Genomic DNA, 16,755 nt, shown 5'->3' on the forward strand with positions numbered 1-16,755 from the left:
CCCAAGGGCAGGCCTGGAGTCTCCCTTTGGCCATCTCGGGGCGGGCATTGGGTCCCACCAGAATTTTCTGAGCGTTGCCACAGCTCTGGATTTTGGGGTCTCACCCTCTTTCAAACCCAACGGGGCACCTTAGCTTTGGGTTTAAACCCTGTCAGGTTCCTTTGTCGGGGTGTGACTCCCCTCTGAGCCCCATGAGGCCACCCCTCTGCGGGGTCTGAGCCCCCCAGCCCCTTCCCTGGAGCATTCCTTTGTTCAGGGACCTGCCTGTTCCTGCCACTCCCAACATGGCGCCCTCCAGCACCCGGGCCCGCCCCGGGGCGAGGCGGAAGTGCCGCACCCAGCATGGCCGCGCCCGGGGCCGCGCCGCACCCAAGATGGCGGCGCGGGGGCGGAGCCCGCCGCCCGGCCGTGTGTCGCGCCGTCCGTGGCCGCCGGGGGCGGGCAGCGCCGGCCGTGACGCGGCCGCCACGGCGGAGCGGCGGGGCCGGCGGGCGAAGCTGCATCGCACCCACCGGAGACACCGGCGCTCCCCCAGGTGCCACTCCCAACATGGCGGCGGCGCTGCCCCGGCTCTCCCTGCCGCTCCCGCGAGAGGAGGGGGTGAGTCCTCGCGAGAGCTCGGCGCGGCGGAGCGGCCGACATGGAGCCGAGTGGCGGCCCCGGGCCGGGCCCTGTCCCGGTCCCGGGGAACAACAAGGGCCGCGGTGGGGCGGCCGCGCCCGGGAGGGGCCGCGACTTGGCCCGGCCGCCGCGCAAGGACTCCGAGGTCAGCGCCGCCGCCGGGAGTGGGGCGGCCTTCCCGGGCGGGGCGGGCCGCGCCGGGCCTCGTCCAGGGCCTGCCTATGGGTGCCGGTGCCCGGGGGCGGTGCTGGTGTCCGGCCGGTGCCCGGTGGTGCCGGTGCTCGTGGATCCCTGTGGGTGCCAGTGCCCGTAGTGCCGGTGCCCGGGGGTGCCAGTGTCCGGCTCTTCCAGCCCTGCCTGGGACCAGCCCAGGACCGGCTCGGCCGCTGGCTCCGGTGCTCCAGTACTGGTCCCGGGGCCGCTCCCTCGGTACCGGTTCCCTGGCACAGTGGCCCCGGGCTGTGGAGCCGAGAGGCCTCTCCCTGCCCGGCCTGCTCGGACCTGGGGCTGCCCGGAGCCTGCCTGGTCTCGGTCGGTGCCGATTTCCCCTTCATCCATCCATCCCTTCCCCAGGTCCGGGCCGCTGTGACCGGGCTGGGCCGCGAGGGTGGCTCGGGCCGCCGGTCCCAAACGGGAGTGACAGGGCTGGCCCGGGGGTCTCACAGCCCAGCCGGGGGTTTTCTCGGTGTTAGCGGTCGGTAGCAGCCCGGGGTGGGGTGCCGGGTCCCGGTGCCGTGCTCGGACCAGGGATGGACCCAGCAGGAGGTGACCAATCCCCCCCAGGGTGCTGGGGTCACCCTGAGCCTTGGGGGTCGGAGGGTTGTGTGGAGCTGAGGTATCCCGAGGCTTTTCCAGGGCGTTTCATTCCTGAGATGGCCCCGGAGCCGTTCTCTCCCAAGGCTTCCTCAGAAAAGTCCCTGGAATGCCAGGGGAGGGATGTGAGGGGGAATCCTGGAAAACCTGAGGTGCTGGGGGGGCTCCCAGCAGAGCAGAGCCAGCACAAGGGGGTTGGAGCTACCCCTCTCTCAGAGCCTGGAATTCGGGATTGTTCTGATGTGGGTCTGCCCCTCTGTCAGGAGTAGGAGCCCCCAAATTTAGGTGAGTTCTGCTTGCGGATTCATTCAAGGGTGGGTGCCCCAAAATTTGTGTGGGTTTGGTTCTGGGTGTACCCCTTCTTCGGGAATATGTGCCCTGCTGTGGCTCTGCTCCTCACTCAGGGGTGGGTGTCCTGAGAGGGTTCTGGTGTGGGTCTGCCCTGTACTCGGGTGTGTGTGTCCCCAAAATTCTGCTCAGGGTGTGCCCCTCACTCAGAAGTGGGTGCCCCAAAATTTGGGAGAATTCTGGTGTGGATCTGCCCCTCACTCAGAAGTGGGAGTCCCATAATTCAGGAGAATTGTGCTCTGGGTCTGCCCGTCAGTCAGGAGTGAGTGCCCCAAAATTTGGGATGGTTCTTTTACGGGTCTTCCCCTCACTCAGGAGTGGGTGAGGATTCTGTTCTGGATCCTCCCCGTGCTCAGGAGTGGGAGCCTCATAATTCAGGAGAGTTCTGGTGTGGATTTGCCCTGTGCTCAGGATCCCGAAATTTGTGAGAGTCTTCCTGTGCACCTGCCCCACTCATGGCTGGGTGCTTTGGAATGCTGTGGGTCGATGGTCTTCTGTAAAGGGAGCTGGTATTTTGTGCTCTGAAGGTTCTCCTGGCTGTTTCTGCAGCCTCTCCAAAGCTGTTTGGAGTTGTTTCATCCTCACTAATCCCATCTGCTGGGATGGCACAGGGGAATAGCCCAAATTTTCCCAAATTTGTGCGAAATGGGTGAGCTCTGAGAGCTCCTTGATCTCAGAGAACCCTCTCCCTGTGTCCTGCCGTGTTTGTTGTGCTCTGGGGGCTCCCCCCGTGCTTTGGGGGTGCTGCAGTGGCTCCATGCGGCACAGCCCATGGAGACGCAGGAGGTGGGCTGGAGTTGCCTCGGTAACGTTTGTGCTGCTGCAGGAATGTTGTTGGTCCCTAAACCAGCAAGACCAGCCCTGGATTTGCAGGAGGATGAGGTGAATTGTGAGTGTTTTCAGGGATTTTGGTTTTCCTGGAATATGCTGTAATGGAACTGATTTTTCCCCCGTGTTTTCAGGGCTATTCGGAGTCGCCAGACCTGGAGTTTGAATATGCAGACACGGATAAATGGACAGCAGAGCTGTCAGGTAAGGAATTCTTCTGTGATGGATCAATTAATCAACCGTGATTTCCTCTCCTGGTAGAACTAAAGGAACTCTGTCAATTCCAGTATCGCTTTATTATTATATTTAAATGCTGTACTGATGTTAAAAGGATATGTGTGGTTCATATTTTTTGCCTTACACTGGGTGGGGTTTTATTACATTTTGATATTTTGGCTAAAACCGCAGTTCCCAGCTGAGTTGCAGCTTGGTGCAGGTTTTTGGAGCTTGTCCTCTTTTGGCAGAGCTGTACAGCTACACAGAGGGGCCAGAGTTCCTGCTCAACCGAAAATGCTTCGAGGAGGACTTCAGGATCCACGGTAAGAGCCTTTTTCTGGATTCCTCTGCCCCTGGGGAGGGACAGGGACTTCTCTTCCTGGAGAAGAGCCTGGTGGCAGAGCTCACTGGGGTGTGCAGCTACTCCCGAGGGGCGGCTTCGATCTCTGCTCCCTGTGACAGGGACAGGATCCAAGGGAATGGCTGGAGCTGTGTCAGGGGAGGCTCAGGCTGGATATCAGGAAAGGTTCTTCCCCCAGAGGGTGCTGGCACTGCCCAGGCTCCCCAGGGAATGGGCACGGCCCCGAGGCTGCCAGAGCTCCAGGAGTGTTTGGACAGCACTCTGAGTGACCCAGTGAGATTTTTGGGGTGTCCTGCACAGCGCCAAGAGTTGGCCTCTATGATCCTTGCGGGTCCCGTGCAGCTCAGGATATTCCATGATGCCACGACTGATCTAATCCCCTGCTGGACAGCAGGAGCCATCCCTGAGCCCTCACTCATCCCGGGAGTCCTTCCCCCGGCGTTCCCTGGCTCCGCGGTGCCCAGCTGAGCCTGTGCCCAGCGGGGCCGTGCCCAAAGCCCTGCTGTGGTTTGCAGTGCGGGACAAGAAGTGGCCGGAGCTGGAGCGGACGCAGCACCGCACGCACGCCATGCGCCTGCTGGACGGGCTGGAGGTGACGGCGCGCGAGAAGCGGCTGCGCGTGGCCCGCGCCATCCTCTACGTGGCACAAGGTGACAGCGGCCTCTGCCCCTTGCCTCCCCCGCTGCTCTCTCCGGGGGACGGGCTGAACTGTAATGCCGTTCATAAATGTGTTGTACGGTGTAGTTCCACAGTGGGATAGTTGTGTTCTATCGTGTATGTTAACTCTTCTATATATGGTGTGTATTTAAATATTTAATGTAGAACTCCTTCGTGGTCATGAAGTTTATATAGATGTAGTTATTAGATATATGAAGTTTATATATATATATATATATATATATAAGATATATGAAATTTATATATATATGAGATATATATATGATATATGAGATATATATGTGATATATAGATATAAGACATATAAAAGATATAAGATATGTATATAAGATATAAGATAGATATAAGATAGATATAAAAGAGATATATGTAAGATATATATATATCTTTATATATCTATATATATCCTTATGTGTCTTTTATATATAAGATATATATAAAAGATATATATAAGATATTATATATCTTATATATATATAAGATTATATATATATTATATATCTTATATATATATAAGGTATATATATTATATCTTATATATATAAAATATATATATATATACATTTAATACATTATATATAGTATATATACTATATAATATACAATAGGTAGTACAGAGTTTTTTATTATATATAGTATAATGTATATTGTATTATGTATTGTATATGATATTGTATTATGTGCTACATATAGAATACATATTATAATTATATGTATATACTCTATATGAGAAGCACAGTATAATCTCATATATATAATATATACATAAATATATATAATTATAATATGTACACTATATGTAGTTTTATGTATGTACTATATATATGAGACATAGCACAATATAATGTCATATATAATATATACATAAAAATATATTATTATGTATACTGTATGTAACATTTTAATGTCTGTACTATATGTGAGACAGTACAATATAATCTCATGTATATAGTATATACATAAAAATATTTAATTATAATATGTATGCTACATGTAATACATAATACAATATAATATAGAATACATATTATATATAATATACTGTGTAATGTATATTATATATTGCATGTTTTGTCTTACATATAATACATTGTGTATTTAATATTTTTATACATTATATATTAAATGCTGTATGTATTTAATATATATAATATATATTTTTATATAGTTTATGTTATATTATATATTATACATTACACACAATATGTTTTATATCTTGTATGTAATATATCAATATATAATATAATTAATATATAGTATTAATATGATGTAATAATTACTAATTATTTTAATATACAAAATATTTTGAAGCATTTTCATTCCTTGTGGATTTCGTTCCACCTGGGATGTCTGGAATGAAGCTACATCTCGAGGGACCAGATAGTTCAGGGCACTTTGGCCCAAAATTTGGCTGATTTTCCCATGTTATCCCCGTTCTGCAGAGCTGGAATGCGTTACCCAAAGAGGGCAGCTCCATGCTCTGCAGCCCAGCTTGTCCCTCCGGCTGGAGGGTGTGCAGTGGTGCTGGGGAGGGCCCGTGGGGCTGGGGTCAGCAGGGTCTCCTCGCAGGCACCTTCGGGGAGTGCAGCTCCGAGGCCGAGGTCCAGGCTTGGATGAGGTACAACATCTTCCTCCTGCTGGAAGTGGGAACGTTCAACGCCTTGGTGGAGCTGCTGAACATGGAGATTGAGTGAGTACTGCGGGAAAACACTTCAGGAGTGGCTCTGGAATTCAGCAGTTGTCCTGGGTGGATGTGTAATGTAGGATCATACCTGCTTTCTCCTGAAATTCCCCATGAGTCAAAGTGCCTGGCAGCAAACAGGCAGCTCTGCTCCTCCTCACACGGCTGTGCTGGGAACGGGGAGTTCATGGCAGCAGTGTCTGTCTCATGTGGAGTGCCTGTGACAGAGTTTGAATTCCCCCAAATTCTCTCTGAGCTGTTCTCCCTCTGCAGCAACAGCGCAGCCTGTTCCAGTGCCGTGAGGAAACCGGCCATTTCCCTGGCTGACAGCACCGACCTCAGGTATGGAGTGGGAATGGGGGGGCCAGGAGGGGATCCAGGGTTTTCTGGGAGCTTTGGGAGGCTGAGGCAGGCACTGAAAGGGGTCCCAGAGCTGTCCCATCTCTGAGAGTTTCTGCAGGTGTGTGTCATGCTCAGCCTGCACAGCAGGAATGGAATAGATCGGGGATATGAAAGCAGTAAAATTTGGGAAAGCAGATTTCTTCCTGTTTGGACTTGCAGAGACTTTTCCCCCCAGTTCCTGTGTGCTGGTGTGGAGCAGGTACATGAATTGTGGATGTGGTCTGGGTTGCTCCAGCTTCTCCCTGAGCCCTGGGTGCTGGCAGTGCTTCCATAACTTATCCCAGTCTCTGGGATTCAACTGCCCTGGTTGTTGCAGGGTGCTGCTGAACATCATGTACCTGATTGTGGAGACTGTGCGCCAGGAGGCCGAGGGGGACAAGCCTGAGTGGAAGAGCATGAGGCAAACCTTCCGAGCAGAGCTGGGTGAGGACCAGGAGCTGGGATAGAGCTGCCAGGGCTGGAGGCAGTGACAAGGGGTTTGGCTCTAGGAGTTGGGTAATAGTGACTGGCACCACTGGGTTGGTTTCTGCTCAGCTTGTGGGGCAGAGGGAGGTGAGCAGAGGAAGCCATCCAGCCTTTTCTGCTGCTGGGTGCTCTCTCCCTGAAAAAAACCAGAATATTCGAGTTGTTACTTCCTCTTGAACACAGAGGTAAGAAATTATGGAGTTTATGAGGCCTTGGAAGGAGAGAGGGAGGTGTCTGGAGTGAGGTGAGCATCTTGGAGCTAATGGGGAGGAGGGTGCAGGAGCTGGTGATACTGGTGGTGGGGGTGAGGCCAGGGATGAGGAATTCCCGGCTGACGGTGCTGTGTGGTTCCAGGAGCCCCCCTGTACAACAATGAGCCTTTCTCTGTCATGCTCTTTGGGATGGTGACCAAATTCTGCAGTGGCCACGCTCCTCACTTCCCCATGAAGAAGGTGCTGCTTCTGCTCTGGAAGACTGTGCTGGTAAGGAGAGGATGTGGGATGTGTGGTTTGATGCTTGGCAGAGGAGGGAATTCTGCTCTCAGAGTTGGCTGTAATTATTCCATCCTCTTGTTGTGGTATTGAGTTTTCCTTTAAACCCAGTCCCAGGGTTTTCCCCATAGGGAAGCAGTGGATATTGGTGTCCGGAGCTGGATACTAAGGATAGACACAAAGAGAGGTCCCTGGGAAAGGAAAGCTCTGAACAGCTGTGGATGCCTGGACATCCTCCTGTCCCTCCTGCCTCTGTCAGTGACAAGAGGAGCACAGGACAGGCAGCTCCTACTTGAAACTGGGGAAGGATTTGGACCCCTCAGGACAGGAGAGACTTTGAGGGGCTGGAGTGTGTCCAGGGAGGGGAACGTCACTGGGGAAGGGTCTGGAGCAGCTGAGGGAGCTGGGAAAGGGGCTCAGCCTAGAGAAAAGGAGGTTCAGAGGGGACTTTTGGCTCTGCACAACTCCCTGACAGGAGGGGACAGCCAGGTTGGGGTCAGGCTCTGGTCCCAGGTAACAGGGACAGGGCAAGAGAAAATGACATCAAGCTATTGGGAAGATTTTTTTCATGGAAAGAGTGGTCAGGCATTGGCACAGGCTGCCCAGGACAATGTTGGAGTCACCATCCCCAGGTGGATTTAAAGGACACGCAGATGTGGCACCTGGTGACATGGACTACTGGTGGCCTTGGCAGTGCTGTGGGAGCAGTTGGACTCAATGATCTCAGAGGGCTTTTCCAACCTGAACGATTCTGTGATCCTGCAAAGTGGGTTTGGGAGGGGCAGGTGTAGACGCCCCTGGAGCCCCCCTGTGTCATGCTCAGCGTGCTGTGGTGTCCCTTGCAGTGCACCCTGGGAGGATTTGAGGAGCTGCAGAGCATGAAGGCAGAGAAGAGGGAGATGCTGGGCCTGCCACCGCTGCCCGAGGACAGCATCCAGGTGATCCGCAACATGCGGGCGGCCTCCCCGCCCGCCTCCGCCTCCGACCTCATCGAGCAGCAGCAGAAGCGTGGCCGGAGGGAGCACAAGGTGGGGACAGGGACATTAGGGAGGGCACTGCCACAAGCTCTGGGCTTGTTTTTGGTATATTCCCTTCTGGCTCTCCCCGCTCCAGGCCCTCATTAAGCAGGATAACCTCGATGCCTTCAACGAGCGGGATCCGTACAAAGCTGATGACTCCCGCGAGGAGGAAGAGGAAAATGATGATGACAACAGCCTGGAGGGAGAGACCTTCCCCCTGGAACGGGATGAAGTGATGCCTCCCCCTACCCAGCACCCCCCCAGCGACCGCATCACCTGCCCCAAAGGGCTGCCCTGGGCCCCCAAGGTCCGGTGAGTCCGGGGTCTCCCTGTTGGGAGAACTGGAGCAAGGTCAGGGAAATAGAGGCTGCTGGATGTTGGGAATCTCAGCAGGGATGTAGGGAAGGTGTTTGGGATGGGGTGGTCACTTTGATGGCTGTTTTCTTGTGGGGTTGGCTGAGTACCCTTTACCTGACCACAAGGCTTTTCCCTGTGCCTGGGCTATGCCTTTCCCTGTGCCTGGCTGGACATCTTCCCAATGCTCTGGAAGGTGTGACTCTTCCCTTCTCCCTTTGCTGCAGGGAGAAGGACATTGAGATGTTCCTGGAATCCAGCCGCAGCAAATTCATCGGCTACACGCTGGGCAGGTGGGTTCAGAGCCAGCCCAGTGCTGCCATTACGGGGGGGCCTGTGGGAGAGGTCAGTTTGGGGGCTGCTTTCGTTTCTACGTGGCAGCAGGGAAGGCCTTGGCTGGCTGGTCTGTGGTTTCATCCCTGGGTGGTCTCTGCCCCACCCCTGGGTGCTCAGCCCTGCTCCCAGCCTGGCTCTTTCCCTCCTCCAGTGACACCAACACCGTGGTGGGCTTGCCCAGGCCCATCCATGAGAGCATCCGCACCCTGAAGCTGGTGAGTTAAGGAATTCCTCCAGCCCCTGCTGCTGTATGGGTGCCCCTCACCCATCTCCCTGCTCCCATCACAGCTCAGGGTGGATTTTCCTGACCATTTTCCCCTTCCTCCACCTAGTGATGGGAGAGCAGCCTTAAGCTTTCATCTCATCCTGGACTCACAGATTTCTGAGCCCGTTCCTTAGGGGGCTCCATCCCTTCCTCAAGGGACTCCATCCCTTCCTTAGGGGGCTCCATCCCTTCCTCAGGGGACTCCATCCCTTCCTTAGGAGGCTCCATCCCTTCCTCAAGGGACTCCATCCCTTCCTTAGGGGGCTCCATCCCTTCCTCAGGGGACTCCATCCCTTTCTTAAGGGGTTTTATCCCTTCCCTTCATCCCTTTCCTACTGGCCTTGTCCCAGACCTGAGCCCAGCAGCTCCCACCCTGCACATCTCCACAGGTCACCCCTGGGACAGGGATCTGGGAGGGATGGAACAGGGTGATGGGAGCAGGCTGGGGCTGGGGGCAGTGCTGGGGACCGTGGTGACCCCCCCTTGTCCCCGTGCAGCACAAGTACACGTCCATTGCTGAGGTGCAGGTGCACATGGAAGAGGAGTACCTGCGCTCCCCGCTCTCCGGAGTGAGTGTGGGAATGGGATGGGATGGAGATCCTGGGCTGGGATTTGGGGCCACTTGGTCCTGCCAGGTTTTTTTTGGCAGGGCTGAGAGGTTTGTTTTGCTGGGGAGGGGTTTCTCTGGGGCAGAGGGGGTTGGGGCAGGAGCTGGGGATATCCTGCCCTTGGGTTCATACTCCATGGTGCTGGTGGCAGCTCCTGGGATGAGGTTTTCTGGTCTCTCCTGGCACCAGGGGGAAGAGGAAGTGGAGCAAGTCCCTGCAGAGATCCTGTACCAGGGCCTGCTGCCCAGCCTGCCCCAGTACATGGTGAGCTGGGGAGCACTGGGATCCCCTGGATCAGTCCCTTTCCAGTGATGCATCCCAAGTTTTCACCCCCTGCCCTTGCCCTGTTCCTCCCTCCTGCAGTGGGGAAAGGGTCTCTTGCTAGTCCCCTGCAGCTCCCATTCCCCTCCATCTCTCCCTTCTTCCCAGATTGCTCTGCTGAAGATCCTCTTGGCTGCAGCCCCCACCTCCAAAGCCAAGACAGACTCCATCAACATCCTGGCAGATGTCCTGCCCGAGGAGATGCCGTGAGTGGCTGTGGAGCAGAGGAGCTGGCAGGGGGTGGGAAGGGAAGGAGGGATGGGAGGGAACTGGGGGAGTGACCTGGTGTGGGCTGGGGCTCCTTGTGGGACATGACCCTGCTCTGCCCTGGATTGCACCCTGCAGGAGCTGGTGGCCTTGGCAGTGCAGCAGGAGCAGTTGGACTCGATGATCTCAGAGGGCTTTTCCAGCCTGAATGATTCTGTGATCCTGCAAAGTGGGTTTGGGAGGGGCAGGTGTAGATGTCCCTGGAGCCCCCCATGCTCAACATGCTGTGGTGTCCCTTGCAGTGCACCCTGGGAGGGTTTGAGGAATCACAGAATCATGGAATGTTTTGGGTGGGAAGGGACCTTAAAGCTCATCCAGTTCCACACCCTGCCATTGGCAGGGACACCTTCCACTAGACCAGGTTGGCCTTGGAGACTTCCAGGGATGGGGCAGCCACAGCTTCCCTGGGCAACCTGTGTCACCCTGAGAAGGAAGAATTCCTCCTGATACAGTCCCCCTGTGTCCCCCAGGACCACCGTGCTGCAGAGCATGAAGCTGGGCGTGGATGTCAATCGGCACAAGGAGATCATCGTCAAGGCCATCTCTGCTGTGCTCCTGCTCCTGCTCAAACACTTCAAGCTCAACCACATCTACCAGGTGAGGTGGGCCGGGGTCCGGCCGTGCCCACGGGTCTTTGGGCACGGCAGGACCCTGAGTGGGTCTGCATTCACCCATGTTTCTCCTCCCTAGTTTGAGTACATGGCCCAGCACCTGGTCTTTGCCAACTGCATCCCGCTCATCCTCAAGTTCTTCAACCAGAACATCATGTCCTACATCACTGCCAAGAACAGGTGAGGAGAAGGCTGCCCACCTGCATTCCTGGGGGATGTGGGGAGGGGTCCCTGTTTCTTTGGCCTCTCTGCAATCCCTTCCTGGCAGTGGCTCAGGCCCCAGCAGAGCCAGAAAGTTCCCACCACAGCCCATCTGCAGTGCATGGGAAGTGGGGGCTGCCTTGCCCCCAGGCCAGGGGGGATCTGGGGGAACAGCACGTGCACCCTTCTCCTTCCTGCAGCATCTCCGTGCTGGACTACCCCTACTGTGTTGTGCATGAGCTGCCGGAGCTGACGGCAGAGAGCCTGGTGAGTCCTCCTGCTGTGACAGTCCTGGCACCTGGGCTGCTGCCTGGGGGAATTTGGGATGCAGGGAGGCAGCAGGGCTCCAGCACCCAGCCCTTGCACCCTCAGCTCTCCTGTGCTCAGCCCCTGGTGCCGCTGGGATTTTGGGGATGGGGATGAGGATGGCAGGTCTGCTGGGGTGGAGCATGTCCAGAGAAGGGAATGGAGCTGGGGAAGGGTCTGGAGCACCAGGAGTGGCTGAGGGAGCTAGGGGGACTCAGCCTGGAGAAAAGGAGGCTCAGGGGGGACTTTCTGGCTCTCCACAACTCCCTCACAGGAGGGTGGAGCTGGGGGTTCAGGTTCTGGTCCCAGGGAGCAAGGGACAGGACAGGAGCAAATGGCCTCAAGCTGTGCCAGGGGAAGTTCAGATTGGATATTGGAGAGGAATTCTTTGTGAAAAGGATGGTCAGGCAATGGTACAGCCTGGCCAGGGCAGTGTTGGAGTCACCATCCCTGGAAGTGTTCAAAAAATGTGTGGGTATGGAGCTGGCACTTGGGTACAGGGATTACTGGTGGCCTTGGCAGTGCTGGGGGAACAGTTGGACTTGACGATCTCAGAGAGCTTTCCCAATCTTAACAATTCCATGGCTAGATGATTCCATGCCCACACGCTGTGCTGTCCCCTTTGGACGAGGCTCCTCAGATCATCCCAGCCCCTCCCCATCCCCACTCCAACCCCTTGCCTGACCCTGCATCTCCTTCCCCACAGGAAGCTGGAGACAACAACCAGTTCTGCTGGCGGAACCTCTTCTCCTGCATAAACCTCCTGCGCATCCTGAACAAGCTGACCAAGTGGAAGCATTCCCGCACCATGGTGAGGGCTGGCAGTGTTCTGGAGCTCAGCACGGCCAGGCACCTGCACTGGGGATAACCTGGGACAACGCAGGGCTTGAGCAGGGGAATGGAGGAGGGGTTGGCCCAGGAATGCATCCCAGCTGGGATCTGGGAATGTTCTGGCAGATGCTGGTGGTGTTCAAGTCGGCGCCGATCCTGAAGCGGGCTCTGAAGGTGAAGCAGGCCATGATGCAGCTCTATGTGCTGAAGCTGCTCAAGGTGCAGACCAAGTACCTGGGCCGGCAGTGGAGGAAGAGCAACATGAAAACCATGTCAGCCATTTACCAGAAAGTGCGGCACCGCCTCAACGACGACTGGGCCTATGGCAACGGTACCTCCTGCCATCCCTGGCATCCCTGGCATTCCCAGCCCTCCTGCTCCAGGGTCTGTGCCCCGAGCTCGAGCTCACCCTTTGCTGCCTGGGGCTTGGGCAAGTGTGCTGGGTTGACCTTGGTGGACCTTGGCTGGTTGAGCTTGACCAGGTGCCTGCCGAGCTGCTCTATCCTTTCCCAGCTGGACAGGGCAGAGAAAATCAGATGGGGAAGGACTTGTAGGTTGAAATAAGGTAGGTTAGTACAGCAAGAGCAGAAAAATAAATAAGTTTGTTCTCTACTTCCCATCAGCAAGTGATGTTCAGCCACTCTGGGGAAGCCAGGCTGCAGCACATGGAGTGGCTGCTCTGGAAGGCACATGTTTTAAATAACAAATGTCCCATCATTCCTCTTCCTTTCCTTAGCTTTTATATCTGATCTGACATCACAGAATCTGGAATATTCCCTTGGCTAATTTGGGTCAGCTGGCCTGTGTCCCCTCCCAGGATCTTGTCCACTCGCATGCGCTTGATGGGGTGGGAATGTTGGGAGACAGTGCTGGTGCCGTGCCAGCTCTGCCCAGCAGAGCCAGAACACTGGTGGGTTCCCAAAACCTTCCCAGCTCCCACTGCAAAGCCCAGCACTGGCAGGACTCCTATGGAAAAACAAATTCCATCTGAGCCAGACACAATCCAGCAGGTCTGGGGTATGGGAGGGATTTTGGGGGGTGACATTGCAGGGATCAGGGCTCTGCCATGGGTGCCAAGTCTTGGCTGAAAACCCTTTTTGGCCTAAATTGGGCTGGAACAGCAGGTTTGGTGCCTCCCCGAGGGGGTCCAGGTGCCCCACTGGGTTGTCCCCTGCCCACCCTCAGAATGTGGCAGGTGAGACAGGGTGGCATTGCAGTTTTGGGGGTTTTGTTTTAGCCCAGGAATGTCCTTTGGGGTGTACCAGCATTTGCTGGTGCTGAGGCAAGTGAGGCCAAAGGGAGCCCCCATTCCTGGCTTCATTTTGGTTGTTTCCCTGTGGTGGGGATGCTGGAAGTGGTGGTGGAGCTGTTGGTGGCTCCTGGCTCTGCACTGTGTTTGAAGTACCTACAAAGACTTTTCCCAAGTGGGAGGGGGCTGAGTGTGTAGGGGTTGTTGGGAGGAGACAGAACCAAAGGATATTCCTAGGATATAGGAAGGAATATATTCCAAAGGATATTCCATCATGCTCAGAATATAAAGTGGGGAGAAAAAGGAGGAATTGGGGGATGTTGGGAGTGATGGGGTTTGTTGTCCAAGTCACCATTCCCTGGGATGGGGCCCTGTTCTGAAGGTGCTGAGCACCTGCCTGCTCATGGGAAGTGGGGAATTAATTCCTTGTTTTTCTTTCCTTGTGCTGCACAGCTTTTGCTTTCTTTATTAAGCAGTTTTAATCCTACCCCACCAGTTTTCCAGCTTTTACCCCCCTGATTCTTCCCTGCTCTGGCTGGTGGGGGAATGAGCAAGCGGCTGCATGGGGCTCAGTCTGGCTGGGGTTAAACCACCACACCGAGGGCTTTGGGCCGGCTGAGGAGTCCCCAGCTCTGCTCTGACCAGTCTCATCCCTGTTCCCAGACCTGGACGCCCGTCCCTGGGATTTCCAGGCAGAGGAGTGTGCCCTGCGTGCCAGCATCGAGCGCTTCAACTCGCGGCGCTACGACCGTGCCCACGGCAACCCCGACTTCGTGCCCGTGGATAACTGCCTGCAGAGCGTGCTGGGCCAGCGCGTGGACCTGCCCGAGGATTTCCAGGTCAACTACGACCTGTGGCTGGAGAGGGAGGTCTTCTCCCGGCCCATCTCCTGGGAGGAGCTGCTGCAGTGATGGACACAGGGAGGCAGGATGGGTTGCTTGGAGAGCTCGAGGCTGACCTGCTGTCAGGGCAGGGCGGCGAGGTCTGGGGGGTCTGTGGGTGGCTGCTCTGTTGTGGTGGGCTTGGGAAGAGGATGGAGCTGGGGGATCCTTGCTGAGGCCACATCCTGCCCCTCTGCCTCCTTCCAGGCTCATCCCAAAGCTGAGGGTGCCCTGGGGGTTTCCTGTTGGGTGGGGGATCCCTGCCCACCCCTTGTGATGCTTTCAGAGGCACCACCCTTCTCGCGCCCCCCAGCCAAGAAGGGGGAGCAGGTGGCAGTGTGGGAGTGGGGTCCTTGGGTGGGACACCAGGCTGGCCCTGCCCAGCCCCTCTGGGGGGTTAGGGGGCCTCTGGGGGTTTGAGGGGCTGGGGTGGCCTCTCCTCACCCCACAGGGGGTGCAGGAGCTGTACATATATTATATATATTTGGTGATACCTCTGCCCCGAGTGTGGCTGGGTTCATGTCCCTATCCCTCCTGCCTGGAGTTGGGCTGGGATGAGAGTTCCTCATCCTTGTCCCCACTCATCCCTCAAACCCCAGGGGGTACATGGCCCCTCACCAGCAGGTTTAGTCTTACCTTGCACCCACGTCTGTTGGATGGGGGGAGCAGGTTCTCGCAGGCATTTCCCCATCCCATTCACTGGACCCTCCCCCAGCTCTGTCCTGGGATTTCTGACACCACTCTGGTGTCACCACTGGGATTTTCTTTGGTCCCTGCTTCCAGCAGAGGATCCTGACACCAAATCCTGCCAGAGCTCAGCCTTGCACATTGCCTGGCCTCAGTTTCCCTGGCAGAGGGGCAGCAGCTGCCTTGGGGGATGAAATCCTGGGAGATTCACCCTGATTTGAGGCAGGGATTTGCAGAGATGGTTGTGGGCAGTGGGAGCCTGGGACAGCACCAGTTCCACCCCATCATCTGCTGGGATTCTGAGCCTATGGAGCTCCAGGAGTGAATCCAGCTGTGGGGATGCTCAGCCCAAGCCCTGGAAACAGCAAACTCAGCCTTCTGAGCCACCAGAGAAGTTCTGTGGACATAGCATGGGTGGTAGCATGCCCTTAATCCATGCCTGGAGCTGTGCCCATCCTGCCCTCTTCCCCCTCAGCCAGGGGTGACATTGAGCTGGAGCCTGGATCCATCTGGATGCCCAGTGACCCTGTGGGCAGCACAGAGCCGGGGTCTGGATGTGCCTCCAGGAGGGGCACAGAGAAGGAAATGCTGCCCTGGCCTGGTTTAGTGATGAGTAAAACTCTTCCAGAAATCCCTGCTCAGCCTGCTCCTCACCCCTGGACCTGCTCAGGACCCTGCAAACCCACCCAGCAAAGCTTCCTCAGCTCCATCAGCATCACTTTGCACCCCAGTAACCCCTTGAACATGGTTTAGAGGAAAACACTGTGGTGCTGCTGGGCTGGGATGATCCCAGAGGGCTTTTCCAACCCCAAGGACTGCAGCACTCTGATCATGGCTGGGATGTTCAGCAGCCCAAACTTCATCCCTCATTCCAAGGGAGCATCGGGTCCTGGCAAATCCAGCTCTCCGTGGGAGACAAATGGATTTTTTCCTCCCTAGGACAGAGGTTTTAAATGGAGATTTCTGGGGCACTTTGGATTTTCTTATTGCCCTTCTCAACCACAGAGCACTGCTGGGTGTGCCCCCAGGGTCCTGCCAGGGCTGTACCCTCCCCCTGGCACCCACCTGGGTGCCTCCAGCACCATCCTGCCCCCAAACCCCATTCCCAGCACCAGAACAGGCCTGAGGAGCCTGTTGGGAGTCTCCATCCCAGCCCCCCCTGGCTTTATAGGGCTGCTGGAGCCATAATTAACTTACGAAAAATGTGGTTTATTGTTTAGAAATGAATAACAAAATCCCCACCGGTGGGAGGGGTGTGAGTTGTCCTGGGTGAGGGTGGGCAGCCCTGGGCTGCCTCCTGTGGCACCCACTGTGGCCAGGCTGTGCCCAGGGTGCCAGGGCTGGGCTGAAAACCTTGGGGTTTTCCAGACAGGGCTGGAACAGCAGGTTTGGTGCCTCCCCGAGGGGATCCAGGTGCCCCACAGGGGTGTCCCCCCCATCAGGATGTGGGGCTGGGGCAGGGGGGCGTTGCAGATTTTGCAGGGAGGGGGTTTGGCCCGAGAGGGTCCCTGGGGCTGGGCTGGCATCTCCCAGTGCTGGGGTGAGCAGGGTCGTTCCTGGCTTCAGTTTTTGGTGTTTTCCTACAGTGGGGGAGGTCACAGTGGGTGAAGGGGGGGACAGGACACGCCAGCTCTTGTGGGGACTTGGGGAACCCCCCTGGGGACCCCCAGTGCAGATAAACCACGTTGGATACGATGAGGTGCCCCCTCCCCAAAGACTGGCCTTGCAGGTACCACCAGTAACATGCAGAACCCTGCAAAATGCAGAAACCCCCCCCACCCAAATCGCCCTTTTGTGCCCCAACACCCCAGCTGGAGCACCTGGGAGGGTTCCCACCTGCTGGGATTAAAACTCCTTCCTGAGGGGTAACAGGGTGACCCCCCCGGGGAAACAGCTTTTAATTTTGCATGCTTTA

The 16,755-nt window shown here is 55.8% G+C and overlaps 1 protein-coding gene across 3 annotated transcripts; it reads left to right on the forward strand.

The window, feature by feature from the left end:
• Window positions 1–507: 507 nt before the first annotated feature.
• Window positions 508–14,646, forward strand: STRIP1 (striatin interacting protein 1). 3 transcript variants are annotated; one of them, XM_053998024.1, is made up of 21 exons: window positions 508–600; window positions 2,745–2,814; window positions 3,075–3,149; window positions 3,703–3,837; window positions 5,435–5,555; window positions 5,820–5,888; window positions 6,265–6,371; window positions 6,768–6,895; window positions 7,750–7,932; window positions 8,018–8,235; window positions 8,505–8,570; window positions 8,765–8,828; window positions 9,376–9,447; window positions 9,676–9,750; window positions 9,916–10,013; window positions 10,545–10,671; window positions 10,765–10,865; window positions 11,087–11,153; window positions 11,899–12,003; window positions 12,150–12,354; window positions 13,936–14,646. In XM_053998024.1, the coding sequence occupies exons 1-21, from the start codon at window positions 550–552 to the stop codon at window positions 14,181–14,183; spliced, it is 2,385 nt and encodes a 794-aa protein (XP_053853999.1). In that variant the 5' UTR covers window positions 508–549; the 3' UTR covers window positions 14,184–14,646. The 3 variants fall into 3 exon arrangements, with proteins under 3 accessions (XP_053853999.1, XP_053853997.1, XP_053853998.1); XM_053998022.1 differs by lacking the exon at window positions 508–600 and adding an exon at window positions 624–766; XM_053998023.1 differs by lacking the exon at window positions 508–600 and adding an exon at window positions 1,770–2,664.
• The last annotated feature ends 2,109 nt before the right edge of the window (window positions 14,647–16,755 follow it).

This window comes from Vidua macroura, chromosome 24 (assembly GCF_024509145.1).
Source record: "Vidua macroura isolate BioBank_ID:100142 chromosome 24, ASM2450914v1, whole genome shotgun sequence".
Lineage (NCBI taxonomy): Eukaryota > Metazoa > Chordata > Aves > Passeriformes > Viduidae > Vidua > Vidua macroura.